General features: G+C 37.7%; 1 protein-coding gene across 4 annotated transcripts in view; it reads right to left on the bottom strand.

Annotated features, from left to right (window-relative positions):
• The window catches only part of KIAA1143 (KIAA1143 ortholog), a 191,175-nt gene that overhangs the window by 91,250 nt on the left and 77,847 nt on the right, over positions 1-22,078 (bottom strand). For all 4 annotated transcript variants that reach the window (XM_034404193.2, XM_087894187.1, XM_060683620.2 and 1 more), the window contains exon 4: positions 8,202-8,405. In XM_034404193.2, the coding sequence (XP_034260084.1) occupies positions 8,353-8,405 (53 nt within the window). In that variant the 3' untranslated portion in view covers positions 8,202-8,352. The remainder of the gene's footprint in view (positions 1-8,201; positions 8,406-22,078) is intronic.

The following is a 22,078-nucleotide window of genomic DNA, read 5'->3' as shown; positions in this document are numbered from 1 at the left end:
TTTCACATTCTTTCACTTTCTTCTAACTTTTCTTTGTTCGCCTGCCAAGAGGTCCGGCAGGCACGCTGCCAAGATGTAATTAATTAGCTAGTAAGATGTTTTTACTTTCTTTATAATAAAATGTGTTTATTAGAATATATCTCGGTTTTATTTTTTTAAAGTATACTTCAAGGAAAGGTCACGATCCATTCTCTAATCAAGGTGCAATTACCCAAAAGCAGAATGGGATTAATTGCCACCCTGACAGGGAGTTCAGGCATGGGACTGAAATCCTGGCCTGTTGCTACTCTAAAAGGGGTAAAACCAGTGCTTGAATGTACAGCATTATTAAACGCAACTTCAGCAAAAGGCAAAAGTTCGATCCAGTTATCCTGTTGAAAATTAATGAAACATCTTAAATATTGTTCTAGCACTGAGTTCAAAATTTCAGAATTACCATTAGTACAAGGATGAAAAGATGTGCTCAACCCCTGGCCAGTATCAAGTAAGCCCAAAAACGCCCTCCAAAAGTTGGAGGTTAATTGAGCCCCTCTGTTGGAAATGATCCTTTGTAGAGCACCATGAAGTCGATAAATGTGTATTAGGAATAATTTGGCTAAACTTTTAGCAGTTGGCAGGGTATAAAATGTGCCTGTTTTGAAAATAGGTCTGTCACAACCCAAATAACAGTATTTCCCTCACTGTTTGGCAATTCCACAATGAAATCCATAGCAATCTCTCTCCAAGGCGCTGAAGGTTCAGATACCTTCTGCAATAGACCTGGGAATTTCCCCTGGCGTCTTTTTGCTGCTGCACAAATGGGGCAGCTAGCTACATAGCTTTCTATGTCCTTTTTTAGTGATGGCCACCAAAATTGTCTTTTAATCAAGTGTAAAGTTTTCACAAACCCAAAATGTCCAGCTAATTTGGAGTCATGGCACCTTACCATTAAGCTTACCATTGGAGTCTTTGGCTGGCAGGAACATACAACTCCCCCCACCCCCAAGCCAAGTCTTCTTTCATCAGACAGCTGGATTTGTTGTTCAAAAATCATTCATCAATGACCAATGCTTGTTTAAAAGTTTGGGTGGTGTCATTGCCTGTCAATGTCTCTTGTATTGCCTGGGATCTGGTGACTACTTTAGCAGCTAGTTGATTGTTTTGTGGGTTTGTGACTATGGGTTTGATTACGTCTGACTTTGCACTATGGTATTGCGGTTTTCTGGATAGCACGTCTGCAAGAAAGTTTCTTCCTCCCAGGAGATATTTTAGAGTAAAATCAAACCATTTAAAGTACTGAGCCCATTGTACTTGTTTTGGAGAGAGTTTCCTTGGGGTCTTTAGGGCTTCTAGATTTTTATGATCAGTCCAGACTTCAAAAGGAGTCTTACTACCTTCTAGGAAGTGCCTCCAGGTTAACAATGCCCAATGAACTGCATAAGCCTCTTTCTCCCAAATGGCCCACCTTTGCTCCATCTCATTCAACTTTTTGGATGTTTAAGTGCAGGGTTGTAGTTGGTCTTGCTCATTCTTCTGAAGCAGGACCGCTCCTATTGCCACATCGCTGGCATCTGCTTGTATGACAAATGGTTTCTCCGTGTCTGGGTGTTTTAGAATTGGTTCTGCTGAGAACAGTTGTTTAAGTGTTTCAAATGCCGCCTGGCATTCCATAGTCCAGTTCAATGGCTGCTTTGGTTTAGAATTGTCCTCCCCCTTCATTTTTAAGAGGTTGGTGATGGGGAGGGCAATCTGAGCGAAAGCAGGGATAAACTGGCGGTAAAAGTTGGCAAACCCCAGGAAGCTCTGTAACTGTTTACGTGTGTGTGGAGGGTCCCAATCAAGTACAACCTGCACTTTTAGAGGATCCATCTCAACCCCCTGGTGTGAAATGCGGTACCCCAAATAGTCAATCTTCTCCTGATGGAATTCACATTTGGAAAGTTTGGCATAAAGTTTGGCAGAGTAGAGTTTGTTTAAAACTGCCCTGACTAGTTTTACATGTTCTTCTTTGGTCTTGGTATAGATTAAAATGTCATCCAAGTAGACCAGGACCTCCTTATATAAATGCTGATGCAGCACTTCATTTATTAACTGCATAAACACTGCAGGAGCTCCTTGCAACCCAAAGGAGAGCACCTTGAATTGGTAGTAGTCGAGGGGAGTATTAAATGCCGTTTTCCACTCATCCCCTTCCTTAATTCTGACACGGTAGCAAGCCTCCCTTAAGTCCAGCTTTGAAAAAGTTTTCCCTTTAGTGAGGTGTGCTAACATATCTTTCATAAGGGGGAGAGGATACATGTTCTCCACACTGATAGTATTGAGGTTTCTAAAATCAACACAGAGACGTTTTGAGCCATCTTTTTTCTCTCTAAAGACTACTGGAGCTGCAATTTTTGGTCAGGCTGGCTCGATGAAACCCCTTGCTAGGTTTTTCTCAATGAATGTTCTCAGCTCTTCCAACTCCCTTGGTGACATGCCATACATCTTGGGTTTAGGGAGTTTCGTGCCGGGTAAGATTTCTATTGCATAGTCAGTGGTGCGGTGTGGGGGGGAGCTCATCTGAAGCTTTTTCACTAAAAACCTCAGCTAAATCCTTGTATTCTATGAGTATGCCCTCAGTTGGTGTGATGTGACCAGGCATGGCTGTTTCTCGATTCTCTGCCCCCTCAGTTCCTTTATGTAGATACTCAGCAAAAGTCACATTCAACTGAAATTTTATGATGCCTTGTTTCCAATTTGGGTTCCATTTTTGGGTTCCATTTTTTCAGCCATGCAAGGCCCAGAACCAATGACCATTCCATGCCAGGTGCACTATAAATGTAAGCCTCTCTTCGTGGCTTCCGATGCCTATATGTAGAGGCTCGGTAGCAAAAGAAACTGGCTCCCCTCCTGCTATTGACCCATCTAGTTGGCAGAAAGCAATAGGGTTTTTCAGCTTTCTTATGTTAATCCCTAACTTCCCTACTAGGGTTGGGCTGATCAAACAACAGATGCACCCTGAATCCACTAGAGTGGAGATACTTATCTCCCTGTCCTGGTTTGGGATAAATAGTCTTAAGGGGAGGGTAAGCGGTTTAATTGGTTTGCTTACTAGTGGCTCATCATCTGGATCGCTTCTGAATGAGTGTGATTCCTCCTGTTCAGATGCCAGGATTTCCTCCCCAAAGGGGGGAGGGGATGGAATCTCTGTGGTCTGCCTGCTCCTCAGGGCAGTCTCCTTCCCACACCGACCCGGTTTTGCTGGGTTCTCCCCTGGTGGGTGCTTCCGGCTGGGTGTTTGCGAGTGACACTCTGCAGCTCGGTGCCCCTCTTTTCCACACTTGAAACAGGCTGAAGATCTCGGGGAGAATGCGGTTTGTGGTTTGATGGACTCTTGCTTCCATTGGGGGGGGGGATTTCTTCCATGCTCACCCTGCTCAATACTGGTTTCTGGCCATATCGATCTCAGCTTCTTCGGTGGTGACATACCATTCATATAGGTCATTCAGTGTCCCTCCGGTGTTGTGGCTCCGTCCTCCGAGCCTATCTTATCAGAGGAAGAAGGCTCCAAACATGAAGGAGAGGAGACGGCCAGGCCTCCCTCTCCAGGACCCTCCTTTCTGGCAATGCCTCCGGAGGACACCGAAGGTCAAATGATAGACTCAGAGCCAAGCACGTCCCCGCAGCCACAGGTGGACAGCGACGAGGAAAATAAGTGCTGGCTGGACCCTCGCCAGAGGAGCAGGGAGAAACGTGCGCAGCAGAGGGGAAGGCGTGCCAGAGATTAACTGAGTCACTGGACCACACCCCACAGGCTATAAAAGGGAGTGTGGTGGCCATTCCGACTCTGTGACGGACAAAGCTAATCTCTGGCGAAGCACTTTGCACCTTTGGACACAACATCTATTTGCCGTGGATTTAATTCAAACTGTGTGTATTTTTGTCTGTGTTATCGGAGTAAAAGCTCTTGGCAGGCAGCCACGGAGTTGCTGCCAAGTTTCTTATCACTGACGTTGTGTGTTTGAAGAGTTTATTTAACCCTCGGCTGGCTGGTTGGGTGTGTGCGTGATACGGGGACAGAACATCGGGCCATGCAGGTATTGTATAGATCATCACTCAGCCCGTCCTTGAAACAGCTCACCAAAATATCTTCCGGCCAGTGCACACGACACGCGAGGTCCCAGAATTCTTCAGTATACTCTGCTACTGGCCATCGCCCCTGCTTCACCCCTTAATGCGGTTATGTGCTTTGCGATCTGCCAGTGGGTCCTCGAACCGACATTGCAGGGCCATCATGAAACGGTCAAAATTCCTCAGTTCTGGTGTGTTGGCGTTATGCAGGGTCACCATCCATCTGGCTGCAGCACCCTCTAGGGCTAGGGTCACAACTCGGACTCGGGATCCTTGGGTTTGGAAATCACGCCCATACTCTTGCAGGTAGGTGAGCGCATGTGCCACAAAGAATCCTAATTGTTGCGGATTCCCATCAAACTTCACCCCAAAGGGGGGGAGTTTCTCTTTCCAGTTGCGGGACCCGGGGCTGGTTGAGAATGGGCACCGGTGTGCGTGCTGCCTGGGAGGGAGGGTTTGCTGGGTCTTCTCCCACTGCTGCTGCGCCCTCTGCTCGATGGGCAGGCTCCAGAAGGGGGGTGCCTCCTGTGGCATCCTCCGCAATGGCTGCCCCTTCCGCGCCCTTTGGTTATTGTCCTGGCTCCCTTCGGATGTTGAGATTTTCCAAAGTTTCCATTACCAATTGGGTTATATGCCTCTTCAGATAATCCTCCCTCAGTGGTGCTTCGGTCAGTCCCCCTTGGTCAGCAAGGGCTTCTAGTTCCAGTTTCCACCCCGGTTTTCAGTTGCCATGGTTGAGGGTGACTCCCCTGGTTCTCTCATCCCAGCTGTCTTTTTTCCCGGTGCCAATTGACCAGCTGGGCTTTTCAGGATTCTCCAGGGTTACCTCATTCTCTCCGATGGGGTGCACGAAACAGGCATCCGACTGGGTGGCGGTTGCTGTCTCTCCCCAGCAATCAGTTTCTCTCAGCTCTCTGCTTCGTTCAGACATGATTTGCAAGGTCCCCTCAGTAGAGCGAAGATTGCTTCTCTGGGTTGACCATTTTGCAGATTGTGCTTTCTGTAAGGATCGCCTCTCCTTCCAACTTAAGAAAGTACGAACTTTTGGAACATGGTTGTTCAAAAGGATTCTTTTATTAAGCAGAAGTGAAGCCATCCAGCTAAAGCACAATCTGAATGCCCTTAGGCAAAGCAGTAGGATTAAAGTGGTAGAGACCCCTCCCTTTAAGTCAGAATGCAGATTTTAGCCAAAGTGTGAAGATGTTTTCTTTACTATTTCCTTTGAGAACCCGAACAAACATGCATTCCCACCACTACCCTTTAAAGTGAGACAACCCACATGGCTATCATATAAATTCCTGCAGGTAAAGGGAATCTCAGGCCTCCTTGGCACCAGGATATAGGTTGTAAAATATCTGATGACACAGGCCATGCTAGTAATTTGAATCCAAGTCTCCCCCTTCCTCCACTTGAATGGCAGTATCACTTTTAGGGATCTGACAATGGGATCCTCTCAATGAATATAAATGGACTAAATTCCCGTTCCAAAAGAAGAAAAATCTTTACACAGTTACGAAAATTAGAAACATAAATGATTTGCCTGCAAGAAACACACATAATTATAAACTCCTAGAATACCCCAAAATTGGGAAACTATATTTCATGTCAGCACAACAAAAGAAAAGAAGAGTAGCCTTATATTTTAAAGAATCAATGGACTCTAAACAGGTCTATTCAGATGAAGCAGGAAGAATCTTGTTGGTGGTAACAATGATTAACCAAAAAAGACATTGATAACACAATATATGCACGAAACAATAAGCAAGGACATTTTTATTAAGCATTACACAAGAAAATATTGGGAATGGAATATCAAAATATTTGTCTCATAGGAGACTTTAATGTAATTGTGGATGAAAAACTAGACTATAAAAGCACTAAAATAGGGAAGAAAGAAAGAAAGAGATTACCTAAGACATTTTTTAAAATGACAGAAGAAATTTATATACCAGATGTCTGGAGAGAAATAAACTCGAAAAAGAGTCAATACACATTTTATTCAAACAGACACAAATCATGGTCCAGAACTGATAGGATATGGATGTCCCCTGAATTAAGGACTAATATACTTGAGGTGCAGATAGAACCTAGCATTTGGGTTGACCCAGTAAAATAGACGAATTAGAAGAAGAATTTTAGGTGGACATTGAACCAATCCATATTAAAAAGAATTTACAGAATCTGCAGCAAAGGAAATTGAATTTTTCTTTAAAGAAAATAAAAGAGAAGATACCTCACTCCAGAATGTATGGGATACAGCCAAAGCATATTTCAGAGGATTCGCTATAACTTACATGGCTAAAAAGAATAAAGAGAAAAAAACAACAGGATATGATGTTAAGAGAAGAGTTTAAAAAATTGGAGTCAGAACTTCGAAGAGACCCACAAAAGAAAATGCTTAAAAGAAAAATGGAGCTAATTAAACATAAATTGAATTTAATAGTCTCAGAAGAAGTAGCCCAACAAATTAAAAGGGCAAAACGATTTTTTTTTTGAGAATGCAAATGGTTGGCATATAAAATGAAAAAAGAAAGAGAAAGGGGTGATAAATAAACTGCAAGATAAGCAGGGATACATACAATTTCAAAATGAGATAATAAAAAAAATAGTTAAAAATATTATGAAAAGTTATATGATATAGAAAAAAAAATATGGTAAAAATAACACAATATATGGAATTAGATTTGGAAAAATGGAAAAATCTACATCTATCAATGTTGGGAAAGATTGCTACTTGAAAAATGAATATCCTACCAAAACTGCTTTTCCTGTTCAAAAATTGAAAAGAGAAAATTTTGCAAGAATCTAAAGAAAATGGAGGATTTGGACTACCAGATTGGCTCTTATATTATCAAGCATATGTTATAACATGGCTAAAAGAATGGATAACTCTCAGACACAAGAGACTGTTATAAGGACATGATTTACAACTGGAATGGCAAGCCTTCTTATGGTAAGAGAAGAATAAAATTCACAGATACTTTCAAAATCACTACATAAGAAACTCACTATTATTTTTATGGGAAAAAATAAAAGCTAAAATCTATTTGAGAATCCCAGAATGGCTCTCAATAATGGAAGCATTTACATATCCATATCTGGTGAACTTTGAAAAAATAGTAACATATAAAGACATTTTGGACACTGAAGGGAAATTAAAATCTAAGCAGAGCTTGAAGATCAGGGTATTTAAATTATCATGGTGGCCTCAATTGCAAATACAATCTAGATATGATAAAGACATGAAAATGTATGGCTTTTATAAAGGACAAACAGCCTTCGATCATATATTGTTTAATTCTGATGAAAAACTAATTAAGAAAAATATATTTTCTTGCTAAATTGGAAAATGGAGGATGAACAAGTAAAAGACACAATGATACAGTGGGCAAAAAACTTTGGATATAATACAGAATTAGAAAATGGCAAAATTTATGGGAAAGAAATTAACAATGGCAACTTCTTATAAAGAACATTTATATAAAATGTTTTATAGATGGCACTTACCACCTGCTAGGTTAACTAAAATGTTTAAAAATATGTCTAGCAAATGTTGGAAATGTAACCAAAACTGGGCACATATTATCATATGTGATGGACTTGTGTTAAAGGAAAAACATCTTGAGCAAAAATATATAAGTGGTTAGAAAAGATGATAGGAAAACATGTAGATTTTAAACCTGAACTTTTTCTATTAGTTATAACACCAGAAAAATTTGATGAATAAAAAATATATTTAATATTGCATGTATTAACAGCAATGAGGATTATATTTACACAATATTAGAAAAATGAAGAAATAACACGAGATGAAGAAATAATTAGGAAGATACTGGATTGTGCAGAAATGGATAGACTTACATTGAAAATTAAACAGAAAGAAGATACAGAATATTATTAAACACGGAACTTATTCTACCAGTGGTTGGAAAAAGTGGGTGAAGATTAAGAATGTAATCTGTATTGCTAAGCAAATGAAATAATCCAGACAACATGATGTTTATTAAGAACTAACAAAATGTAAGCAATAGAAAATTAATAAAACTTTTTTAAAAAGATATGCATAACTGTTGTTTTTAACTGAAGTTTTTATAGGATTTTTTGTTACTGACCTTTAACCTGACATCTTCAGTATCTTTTTGTCTTTCAGATCCAGCCAAATCTACGAAATTGAGTTGGGAGGATTGAATGTTCATAACTTCATTGATCTTCTCCATTGATTTCACAGAAATGGTGAAGACAACATGTAAACTCGAGGATTATCTATTCATTGAGGTAGCTGCTATGTGACGATTTCTCCAGCCCAATGTTAATGCCTAGACAAGAGGAAGGCACAAGTAATATCTGCAACATTGTTTCAAAATACTACTATACTATCACTCCAATTCATTAATTATTTATTATCAAAACAGATTGTCTTCTTAAGTCAGAAAGTCTCCCAAAGAAGTTTAGAGTCCCTATACTCACATCCAAAAGATAAGACAATTTTCAGTGTAGGATATATTAATGAAATACATCATTCCTTTCATTAATGTATTAATGAAAGTAATGAAAAGAATCGCTATTCATATACAGAAAGCAATTAACCAAGTTGGAAATTTGTATATTAATAGCTGTAATAGGAACAATCAGGCTTAATACTAAGTTCTATATACTAAGTTCTATATATTCTATATATATTCTATATATTCTAAGTTTTATATACTATATATAAGAATACTAAGTTCAAACTATTCACTAAGTCTGCATTACTATTACTATTAATCTTCTCATCGTTCCTATCACCCACCTCCTCCCACTTATGACTGCATGACTGTAACATTGTTGTTTGTATCCTTACAATTTATATTGTTTCCTAGTATGATTTGATTGCTTCTTTGTACCCTATGACTATCATTAAGTGTTGTACCTTATGATTCTTGACGAATGTAGCTTGTCTTTTTATGTACACTGAGAGTATATGCACCAAAGACAAATTCCTTGTGTGTCCAATTACACTTGGCCAATAAAGTGTAATTTATAAAAAATAAATTACATTATTTATTTTTTAATAAATAATTAAATTATTTAATAAATCTTTATTAAAAAATAAAGATTTATATATATATATGTCTGAAGTTGATGTAACTTGGCACTACTACATCTATCACCATTGCTGTCTTCTGGTCCTTTCTACTACCACAATATCCAGTTGAGTGGCGAGTATCTGCCTGCCCATCTGCATTTTGAAGTCCCATAGGATCTTAGTCTTGTTATTCTCGATGATCTTCTATGGAATCTCCCATCAGGATTTGGGACAGTTTAGCCTATATCACATGCAGATGTTTCTGTACACATTGCCACTAACTTGGTTGTATTGTTCAGTGTGTGCTGTTCCTGCCTGCACCCTGTATTGGACATTCTCTGAGGTCTCTTTGCATAGTCTACACATTGGATCCTGAGTAGTATAGTACATTCTTGCTTCTATGGATTTGGTACTTAATACCTGTCCTTCTACTATGATAGTATTATCTTTTAGTCCAGTCCTTTCCAGACACTGATAGGATTTTCCAATGTCAGCCATCTCAACTATCAGCCAATGGTATATATCATGCTGGGTCTTGTCTTGCCATGACACTTCCTTTGTTTGATTTTCTTATGTCTGCTGCTGCCTCAGGATTCTCTCAATAGCCCATCTTTGGGTGCCATTTTACCAACATACTCCTGGATGCTCTGGATTTCATCCAGGACAGTGATTTTGATATTGACCAGATTCTGCCTGCCTTCTTTCCAACTGATATTCTTTCTCTGGATATTGAAATAGGGGTAGAAACATCCATAGCTTCGGTGAAGCCTCTGGATCTTCAAATCAGCAGTGTCCATCTCCTTCTCTGGCCAGCTCACCATACTGGAAAATTATTGATGATTGACAGGGTGTATGTGTTGATGGCATGGATTTTGTTCTTTCCATTGAGTTGGCTCTTCAGATCGTCTTAATCTTTGGTGGCAATGGGATAACTGTCTTCCTTACCTCATCATGGTTTCCATGTAACTGAGCGAAACTACCTGGTGCTTGTAGCTGGTCTGTATGTCAGCTATATGGCACACTAGTAATTCCATCCTATCATTCTTAACTACCTTCCATCTCTTGACTACATTGGGCAATACTTCTCCAGTCCAAATGACATCCCAATGTCCTCAGTTTAAATTCAGGTTAGGTGGATTACCAAGTTGATGTCTTTTTCATTCTTAGCATACAATGTAGTGTCTTCCATGTTGAGAAGGTGGATGACAGTTCCACTCCTGAACTTGTACTTGTATTCACTCCTTGTGATTACCTGGTTGGGTAAGCTCAAGCTTCTGCAAAACAGCAATAAGAGTAGTGCATCACCTTAATATATGCTGCACTTGATGGCTCCTTGTATGAATCATCTTGAGTGGACTTATAGTGTTGTCTTTGATATAGTGGTGAGTTGCTACCGGTTCGCCCCGGATCAGGCAAACCGGTAGCGGCGGCGGGAGGCTCTGCCCACCTGCCTGGACATCTCTGTGCATGTGAAGAAATATCATGCATGTGTATGAGCGCATGCCCGCCCCCCCATGAGTGAACCAGTAGTGACTGAAATTGAATACTGCTTTGATAGTCCCATTGAACTCTTAATGAATGTTCTTAGTGTCCTATTGATTTTAAATAATGCTAAGCTTTCATAATTCCACATGTGTAACATTGAATTGTAGGCTTTTCTGTAGTCAATCCAGCTATGCTCAGATTGGTCTATCCAGACCTTGAATCTTGGTTAACCAAGATTTTCTGCCACCAAAGAATAAGATAGGATCTGAAGAGCCAACTCTTCAGGATCTGAAGAGCCAACTTAATGGAAAGAACATGATCTATGACATCAACATGAGCAACTAGTGTTATTCTCAATATCCTTGTGAACTGTGCCTATATACTGGTCCATATAGTCCTGTATCCTGGTAACTACAATGCCTTTTCCATTAATATTTTTATTTAGTTATTTATATCATACATTTCCTTTCTATGTTGAGCAGTGTGCTCTCTACATGTCCAAGATGTTAACATGCAAATGTACAAACATCATCATCACTGTCATTATAGTCATATATACATTAACAAATATGCAGTAATATATAAACAGATATGTGATAACATCCATCATATTATAATATATATTGTCTTCCATTATGGTGTCGATTGTATAACCATCGGTTAAAAAAAAAATTCCCGTCTGTTTTTCTTTCTCATATACACCATATTTCACCCAATTTTATGACAGTCCATCTCTTTCCATCTTTCTTCTCCTTCCCTCCCTTCCCTTCTCCCCTCCACTTCTCCCTCCTTCCCTCTTTTCCTCTCTTCTCCTCCCCTCCCCTTCCCTCTCTCCTTCCCTCTCCTCTCCTCCCCTTTCCTCTCCTACTCTCCCTTCTCCTCTCTTCTTATCCACTTCCCTCTCCTTCCCTTTCTCCTACTCCTCTCCTCCAATCCACTTCCCTCTCCTTTCCGCTCTCTATTTCCCTCTTCTTCCATTTCCTTCCTTCTCCTCTTCCCCCAACCTTTCTCCTCTCCTCTCCTCTCCATCTCCTCCACCCCACTCCATTCCACTCCACTTCCCTCTCTCCCATCATCTCTCCACTTCTCTTTTCTTCCATCTTTTTCTTTTCGTTGTTGCATATTTCCAATTCCCTATAGAATACAGTGTATTTTCCAGATACCATCTCTTTCAAATATAACTAATTACATTAGAGGAAAACAGACTTAATATCTACATAAATAGTATGTTGATGGCAGTGATAATCATGATTATAGTAACATAGTGATAATAATTATTCTTCGTGTTAATAATTTTACAAACATCATCATTGTCATTATGAATATATATATATATATATATAAATAAATATGCAGTAATATATAAACAAATATATGATAACATCAGTCATATTATAACATATATTATCTTCCATTATAGTATCAATTATATAACCATCAAAAATATTTACTCATCTGTTTTTCTTTCTTCTATAAACCATTTCACCTAATTCCACTCCTCTAACCTCAATATCTGTTATTTAACCATTTGTAGAATAGAATGTTATGAAATAATCCGAATCTTCTTTTCCTTTAATTTTTAGGGTTAACCTATCCATCTCTGCACATTCCAGAATTTTTTAAAATTATAATATCGTCTGCAGGGCTTTCTGGGTTTTTCCAACATTGTGCATATGCAATCCTAGCTGCTGTTAGGCTGTGTAAAACCAAATATGTGTTACCCTTATTATAATTTCCTGGAAGCATGCCCAACAAAAATGTATCCAGTTTCAGATCTATTCGTTGTCTTATATTTTCCAGCCATACGTGTATTTTTTTCCAGTATTTTTTAGCTTTAGGGCATGTCCACTACATATAGTAGAATGAGCCTGGTGCCTGATTGCATTTCCAACATTTAGCCGATTTGTTTTTATACATGTTCGCTAATCTTTCAGGTGAATAATGCCATCTGTAAAACATTTTATAGAGGTTTTCTTTGTATGCTGTTGACATTGTAAGTTTATGATTCCTACTCCATAATTACTCCCACCTGTCCAAATCTATTTTATAGCCAAAATTCTTAGCCCAAATTATCATTGTTTCTTTTGCTTGTCCTTCTTCCAATTTGTAGGTTAGTAATTGTATATCCTCTTAATTAATTTTTGATTTGTTCCCATAAATATCTGGTCCAGCTCGTTTGGTTTGTTGTAAAACCATATTCCTGCCTGTCTTTTTCGTACCTGAATTGTATTTGCAATTGTGGCCACCATGATAGGTCAATCCCTAATCTTTTTAATTCTTGTTTTGTTATTAGTTCTTCCCTTTCGTTTAATAAATCCTTATATCTTATAATTTTATCCATATTTATGACATTGGGATATATCCATGCCTCCATTATAGATAACTATACTGGCACTTTCAAATAGTATTTAATTTTGGTCCATGTTAGCAATAGTGAATTTCTAATGTGATGCTCTGGAAGTAACTTTGTATCTTGCCCTTCTCATACCATAAGAAGGCATGCCATCCCAGTTGCAGATCATGGCCTTCCAATGTTAATAGCCTTATATTCCTCAAATTGACACACTCTTTCACCCACGAAAGCTTGGTCATATAGCTCCCAATCCAGAAGACCAAAACCTCCTCTGCTTTTAAGATCTTGTACTACAATGTCTAATAGGACTTTCCACATAGAAAGGAGATAGGTTATTGATTAATAGTTGGATAGAGTTGTTCTCTTGTGAGGATCTTTCAGAATTATATTAGGCTGTCTGGGTGGGAACCTACTGCTGGCAGCCTGATCATCTTTGCTGCTATGTCTTCGTGCACTGCTGTTAGTTTCTTTAACTAATATGTGGATCATATTTGGGACAGGTGTTCAGCTGTTCATGATCATGAACCACTATTGGATGTCTGCTACTGTGATGGTATCTGGTTCCTATTCTGGGAGATTGCTGTCTGATCTCAGATGATGCAGCCACTTTGCAGTAGTTATGTGTTTTATCTTTCTTCCATAAATTTTACTAGTACTGTTAAGTTTCTTCTGGTGATGGCTCTACTATGACTGTTGCATTGCAGTTGAATTGAATTTATTAAATTTTTATACTGCCCTTCTCCCAGAGGGACTCAGGGCGGTGAACAGCCAGGATTAAAATACATACAATATGAAAATTAAAATAATTTAAAACATAATTAAATCCATTTGGCTTCCCCAATTTAAAACCCCTTATCCATAAAACAATTAAAATTTTTAAGCCAGCCCGGCTTGCTGAAAGAAGAAGGTCTTCAGAGCCCGGCAGAAAGTACGGAGGTCCGGGATCAATCGTATCCCTGGGGGTGGCTCGTTCCAGAGGGCGGGTGCCCCCATAGAGAAAGCTCTCCCCTTGGGGGTCGCCAGTCGACATTGCTTGACCAACGGCACCCTGAGGAGACCCTCTCTGTGGGAGCGTATTGGTCAGTGGGAGGTTGTCGGTGGCAGAAGGTGGTCTCGTAGGTACCCAGGCCCTAAGCCATGGAGCACTTTAAAGATGAGAACCAATACCTTGAAGCGCACCCAGAAGACACCGGAAGCCAGTGCAGCTCGCGCAGGAGAGGTGTTACATGGGAGCGCCATGTCGCCCCCATAATCACCTGCGCGGCTGCATTCCGGACCAGTTGGAGCCTCCGGGTGCTCCTCAAGGGGAGCCCCATGTAGAGAACATTACAATAGTCCAGGCGGGAAGTAACAAGGGCGTGAGTGACCATGCATAAGGAGTCCTGATCCAGAAAGGGGAGCAACTGGCATATCAGGTGAACCTGATAAAAAGCCCCCTTGGCCATCTTGAATGGAGAACAGGGCATTTATCTTCTTGGCCTCTGCTTCTCTACTGTATGTTCTTAGCCTGATGGCCAGTGCCATCAGTGTTTATTTTTATTTACTAACTTTGCTTGCTGCACATCTTGTCCCACCTCTAGAGCTTCAGATGGAAACGGGTCATGTATTTTTTTCAGTTGCTGCATTTTATCTCCATACCTTTCTGTAGTTCCATCAGCTGACTAACTTCTGAGTTGCTTTGATCTTAGCCTGTAACTCATTTTCATGCAGTTATGTACTGCTGTTCTTCTTGACCATGTAGCCAAGCATCTCCAGGATCACAGCAGCTGTAGTGTATATCAGTTCATTGATTTGAGTTATGGTGATAGTAAGGATAGTTGTGAGAGCTCTATTGACATCTTTAGCATATTATCTGATATTTCTCTCCTAAGTCTTGGTAACTGGTCTCAAGTGTTGAGTATAACTAGTTTCTCCATAATCTTATGCCTAACACCAGCTGCTGTGTTTTAAAAAGGAGGGGATGCCAATGGCATTCCAGCTTCAGGTATTGGCTGCATGTCAGTTCTTCTGGGTCTTCCTGAGTCTAGCATATAATGTGTAACTGGTCTGTCTTAAGTTGCAAAAACAGCTTCCTTCTCATTATATTGATTCATTGGATAATTAGCTGTTTCTCAATTAGTGTGGATGCAGTCCTTCTGTCCATCCACAGTCCCTCATTGTTTCATATATCCCCTCTCATTAGGTCTACTATTATAGTATCATGCCATTAATTCCAGGATCTCTTGTTTTGCACATGTATAGTTTGTATAGTTTGTTCCAGTAGCCCACTTATTATCAGATTTATAATAAATTTATAAATTTGAAATTTATTATAATACAATACGGTACAATCAGCCAGACAGTGTTAGACTGATTCTTCTTTTACTTTTCATCGTAATATAACGTAATTTACATATGCATCTTAAGATTTATATTAACTTTTATCTATTCTTTATTCTATTATCAATCCACCTGTACCAATCATCCCACACCATATAATATTCAGAGTCTTCTTTCTCATTTAATTCTAACGTTTATTGATCATTTCGGCACATTCTAGAACCTTCTGAATAATATGTTCCTCTGGTGGTGTGTCCTTTCCTTTCCAATATTGGGCGTAAGCTATTCTTGCTGCAGTGAGTATATATATGATTAGATATCTCCCCCCTGCGATATTTCATCTTTAGTATTCCTAGGAGGAATGTTTCATGTATCAATTTAATTTTTTCATTGGTTGATTATTGTAGCCAATTTTGAAGTTTTCTCCAATACCTCATCGCTTTGGGATAGGACCACCACATGTGAAAGAAGGTACCTTGGTGACATCCACATTTCCAATATTTGGGGCTTACATTTGGATAGATTTTTGCTAATCTCGCGGACGCTAGGTCCCATCTGTATAGCATTTTATATTGGTTTTCTTTGTATGTTGCCACTTTTGTTAATTTATAGTTACTATTCCAAATCATCTCCCATTTGTCCAAATTTATATTATGTCCAATATTTTTGGCCCACGCTATCATTGGCTCTTTTACTACCTCTTCCACCTCTTCCACCCTATCGAATTCTAATAAATAATTGTATAATCTAGATAGTACTTTTTTTTCTGGGCCTATTAGTAATTTGTCTAATCTGTTTGTTTCCATCTCAATGCCAAGTTCTTCCTTATCTTTTTTGTACCTAGATTGAATCTGTAGGTATGGCCACCAGTCAATATGTATTCCCTGTTCGCCTAGCGATTGATTACTTATAAGATTTCCTTGATTATCTAGAAGCTCTTTGTAACTAATCATTTTATTAATCTTTAATGTATTTGGGTATATCATGGCTTCCATTGTCGATAGCCAATTCGGGATTTTCATGTATTGTTTTCTTCTAATTTCCTCCCATATTTGTATTAATACTTCTCTTATCCTGTGCCTATGGAAATATGTTTTGGTCTTTTTCTTTTTGTCCCACAAGAAGGTGTGCCACCCTTTTTGTAGATCATGCCCTTCCAAAATTAGGATTCTTTTGTTTCTTAAATTAACCCATTCCCTTATCCATACTAGGATGGCCGCTTTATAATATACTTCCCACGCTGGGAGTCCAAAACCTCCCCTGCTTCTGTTGACTTGTAGTGATTGCAAATTAATTCTTGGTTTTTTCCCGGCCCAAATGAATTTCCTATTAATTTTGTTGATTTCTGTGAAAAATCTTTTGTCTAAGATGACGGGTATCGTTTGGAATAGGTATAGTAACTTGGGCAGGATATTCATCTTTATCGATGCTATCCTGCCCAAGAGTGATAATTGCACTTTCTTCCATTTTTCCAAATCCTGTTTTATTCTTTTAACCAGAGGTGTGTAGTTATCTTCTTTCAGAGCTGAGCATCTAGCTGATATCCATATCCCTAAATATTTAATTTTTTTTACTATTTGCAGGTCTAATTCCTTTTCTAATTCTTTCTTTTGCATTTCTGTTAAATTTTTAACTAACAATTTAGTTTTCCCTTTATTCTTTTTTTAAATTTTTTAATTTTTATTAATTTAAGAAACCACATAATACATTTATAAATGCAAGTAAAACAATTTACAACAAGCATCATCTTAATGACATCTACCTATAATATCTGAATTGTTACAATATCAATATCCTATATTCTTCAATATACATTATTTCTCTCACCTTATATAATGATATTATTTTATTGATATCTGGTGTCTCTTTCTTAAATTTCATTTGATGTAAAAATTTATTTTACTCTATTGATATCTTTTCTTTTATTTAATTTTTCTTTCTTTCTTCTTCTCTTTTTTTTTCACTTCCCTCTAACCATTTATACCACTTTTGCCAGACCAGATAATATTCAGATTCTTCCTTTCCTTGGATCTCCTTGGTGAGTCTATCCATCTCAGCACATTCCATAATTTTGGATATTAATTTCTCTCTTCTTGTTTCCAATTTTGTGCGTATATAATTCTTGCTGCAGTCAAAATGTGTGTTATTAAATATATTATTTCTTTTTCATATTTGCTTGTAGGTATTCCTAATAAGTAAGTTTCTGGTTTTAATGGTACCTTTTTTTTATTGAAAAAAATTTTCAATTACAATTTTTTCCCCCTTTCCCCCCCTCCTCCCTAACCCCCCCACCACCCCCTCCCCCCTGTGACTTCTTCAAAATAAAAACCTAATACATAACAGAATATGTAATATTTTAACATCCCCTTACTCCTCCTCCAAATACTGACCCTTACTTCTAGTGATATTGTTAATATTATTACTTCCCCCTCTTACCATACACTTCAAAATAACATTCCATTATAACACTATATAATAACTTCTGATTTAACACAGTAATATTATTATAACTCCCAATTTATCGATAATCTGCCCTTTTTTCTCCTCCCCCTTACTTATGTCTGTGTATTAATATATAAAAACAACCTTCCACTTTAGAACTATATAATAAATCCTACTTTAACATTTAATCTTTTGTGTATATTAACATGACATTTCAAAGCAGCCTTCCCCATGAGTTCTAGTTTTACATTTATTCTACTCTATCCATTTCCTCCACTCCCATAAATATATCTCTTAAACATCCCTTTTCTTAATCTATACAATCAATACACTAGCCTATCACCACCCACTTTCCTACAAAATTACCATACACAACAATTCTTAATATCTTTGTTCTTCTGCCCATCCTACTAAAAAGTATTCCCTATATAAACAAAATTAATGACTTTAAACTTATAATCCATATAATATCTTCTTTGATGTCTTTCCACTGGATTGCTGACTCCATCATCCGGATTAGGGTAACATAACATCCCAGTTGCAACAGAATACTCAAAATCCTCAATTATCATCTATATATACACAATATATATATACACAACCACCTGAGTGGTTGTATTGAATTGTAATCCATATAATATCTGTAGTAGTGGCTTTCTTCAGGATTAATAATTCCCATCGTCATAATGGGGTAACAGCCAGATCTTCTGCAGGCCCCAGCATGACTCTCTTGCCTTATAGCTCAGCATAGATATAATACGTTAATCAATGAAAAGAAAACCAAAAATAGATAGTTCCAATCCAACAATTTAAGGCCCTTTTCACATCCCAAAATTACGGCATTGCAGAGGTCTGTCACTCTCCTCAGGATGATATTAACTTCGCCTCAACCATCTTTTCATATATTCAGTCATGTATTTTTTAAAAATAACTGGCTTCGCTGTTGCTTAATTTAGAAATTTTTATTTTTGTGAGACCTGTTTCTCTTTTTCCTTTCTTTTTGTGGGTTTGATCTCCATCCTAATTTCCTTTCTGCAAGTTGTGTATCAACTGATCGGTTTTCATTCTGATTTATAACTTGATCTTGTTGGTTTTGCTTTTGTGAGTCATATTTCTTTTCTGTAAGTTGTGTATCAATTAGTTGATTTCCATGGTTGCCTGTAACTTGGTGAGTCATCACGTTAGAATCCAATGCCACATCTCTTTTATTTGTGGATAATCCAGCTGAGGTATCTAAAGAATCCAAAGGCAATTCATCTACAGAAGCCTCTGTAGCTCGATTTTTTCCCCTTATTTCCAACTCCTTCTGCTTATCTTGTGTTGTGCATAAAAATGTTGAATTCATTTTCAGAATTTTTTGGTAAAATTCTTCTGCTTTTTCAACAGTATTTAATTGATATCTTACTCCTTGATATCTCAATATTATACCAACTGGAGTGTCCCACCTGAATATAATATTTCCCTTTTTAAGCTCAGTCACCAGAAAACCAAATTTCTTTCTTTCCAATAACATCTTAGGTGGCAGCTCCTTGTATATCCAAATCTTTCTTCCAAACAAATGCAGAGTAGAATTAAAAGATTTTTGTACAATATTATTTCTTATTTCTTTGTCTGTAAAATAAATCACCACATCTCTTGGCAATTGCCTTTGTTTTGCAATCCAGGAGTTTATTCTATAGACTCTATCGATCCTACAAAATACCTCCTCAGGTTGAACCTTTAAAATCCCAGCCAGAACTTCAGAAGATATTTTCCTTAAGTCATCTCTGTTATTTTCCTGTAATCCTCTCAGTCTAATCGCATATTCAGTAAAATTATATTGCATCATTAAAACTTCCTTTTCAATACGTTGTTGTATATTTTCTACATTACAAATCTTTGGATCAGCTTCCATTTTAGGTTTTTCTTCTAAACTATTGTCTTGAATGTTTATCAAATCATTTTCAATTTTCTCTATTTTATTTTCCAAATTGTCCTCAGTTTCCTCCATTTTAGACTCTAATAGATTAATATTTGTATCCAACTTGATCAAAAATTCTGAGAAACCATTAGCCATTTTTATGATCTTTTGTTGCAAAATATCAAACTTTAATTGCACCAATTCTTTAGTTTCCTGCTTAAATTTCTCAAAGTTCTGATTCATAATCTCATCCCTTCTTACAATCTCCTCCAGAAGAAATTCAATTATATTAAAATCAGTTTTCTGAGACTGTAAGTTAAGAACTTGTTCATATAGTTTGTGGATGGGGGAACCCTTGTTTGTCCGGCTTTATAAGCCTAAACGCCATATTTCCACACAGGCAAACTTTTTTAGAAAAGAAAAAAAAAAAAGCAAAGCTTCTTTCCAAACGAGATCAATATCAAATCAAATCTCCAGGAAGGAGAAAACACAAAAGTGGAGCTTTTCCTTCAATTGTAGCCAAGAGCATTTATTCCGCTACTTTGTGGCTTAATAAGAAACGGAAGGACTTTCCCTTTTCAGCTTCCCTGCTCAAATTTCGGCAGTCGCCATTTTAAAAGTCCTGTTTTACTTTATTCACTATCCTTTACAAAATAAGTATAAATACTTGCAATTTAGGGTCACAGGTCCAGATCCAGATCTCATCCTCTTTGCTTAATCTGTTAGTTATCTTGAAAAGCTTGTTTTCGTAGCCTTGCTCTGCATTTTGCAGAGGTCTCCCAACGCCCGGAGCAAACGGCGAGTGATATAGGGAGCCTCATCCGCTCGCCCCCAAGAGTAAAAAAAAAACTCAGGGGGCTACGCGGAGAGCTCTACCTACACTCACCTGCTCTCTCTCACATTTCCTCCTGGAAATGGAGTTTTTCGAGCTGCCTTTCCGTTGTAAAGGCGGCTCTTTACAGGCGATGGGGCTGGCGGTCCCAAGGGACCGTCTGGCGGCTACGAAAAGCAAACCGGAAGTCTCTTAATGATACCTTTTGAGTTATTATTTGTTCCAGTTGCATTTTTATATTGTTCCAGAATTTTTTAGCTTTGGGACATGACCACCATATATGATAGTATGTCCCTTTATGCGCTTTACATTTCCAACAGAGTGGAGATGTACTGGGAAACATTTTAGAAATTAAAACAATTTATAAGCATTTTCTTTGTATGGTACAGATAATGTTAATACTTTTCCACAATTTTTCCCACTTATTTAATTCTATTGCATACCCAAAATTCATCGCCCATGTGATCATATTCTCTTTAACTACTTCCTCTGCTAGTTTATATTCCAATAGAAAATTATAAATTTTAGTTATTAATTTCTCATTGGGGCCTAATAAAATTTTATCCAACTGATTTGGTTCCATTTGAATTCCAGTTTTTTCCATATCAGATTTATATCTGGATTTTAATTGCAAATATGACCACCACTGTATTTCCACATTTTGCATTCTCAATTCTTCTCTTATTTTTAGTTTTCCTTCTTCATTTAAGATGTCCTTATATGTTTTTAATTTATTTATATCTATTGTATTTGGATAAATATGTGCTTCCATTATGGAAGTCCACCTAGGAATCCTATCATAGTGATATTTTCTGATTTCATTCCATATTTTAAGCAAATTGTCTCTTACAATATGTCTGCGAAATTGTTCTTGTTTTGTAATTTTCTCTCCCCAAAGATATGCATGCCATCCTCTTGTTAAGTCAAAACCTTCCAATATTAATGTTCTTATGTTTTTGAATTCGATCTAATCTTTTATCCATATTAACGCTGAGGCTTTGTAATAACTCTGCCAGTCAGGGAGTCCCATTCTCCCCCTCTCTCTTTTGTCTTGTAGACGTTTTAATTTGATTCTTGCTTTTTTTCCCTGCCAAATAAATTTTAATATCATTCTGTCTAAATCTTTAAAATATGTTCTTCCTGGGTTTACTGGTATTACCCTAAATAAGTATAACACTCTTGGCAGAATATTCATTTTAATGGTAGCAATTTTGCCTAAAAGAGACAATTGGAGTTTTGCCCATCTTTCCAAATCCTCTTTTATTTGTTTAGCCAATTTAATATAATTGTCTTCCTTCAACGTTGATATTTTGTTTGTAATCCATACTCCTAAGTATTTAACTTTCTTTGCTGTTTGTATCCCTAATATATTTTCCAATTCTTCTTCTTGATACTTGTTAAGATTCTTTGTTAAAATTTTAGTTTTTTGTTTATTAATTTTCAATCCCGCTACTTCTCCATATTGTTGTACTTTTATCATTAATTTTGGTCCAGATTGTATGGGTTTATCTAAGATGAATACTATATCATCCGCAAAGACTTGCAGTTTATATTCTTGATTTTTTTTATTTTTAGTCCAGTCATTTCTGTATC

This window comes from Pantherophis guttatus, chromosome 4 (genome assembly GCF_059756535.1).
Source record: "Pantherophis guttatus breed Tessera chromosome 4, ASM5975653v1, whole genome shotgun sequence".
NCBI classification, from domain to species: domain Eukaryota; kingdom Metazoa; phylum Chordata; class Lepidosauria; order Squamata; family Colubridae; genus Pantherophis; species Pantherophis guttatus.
Note: the sequence above shows the minus strand (reverse complement) of the source record. Positions and strands in the feature narration are given on the sequence as shown.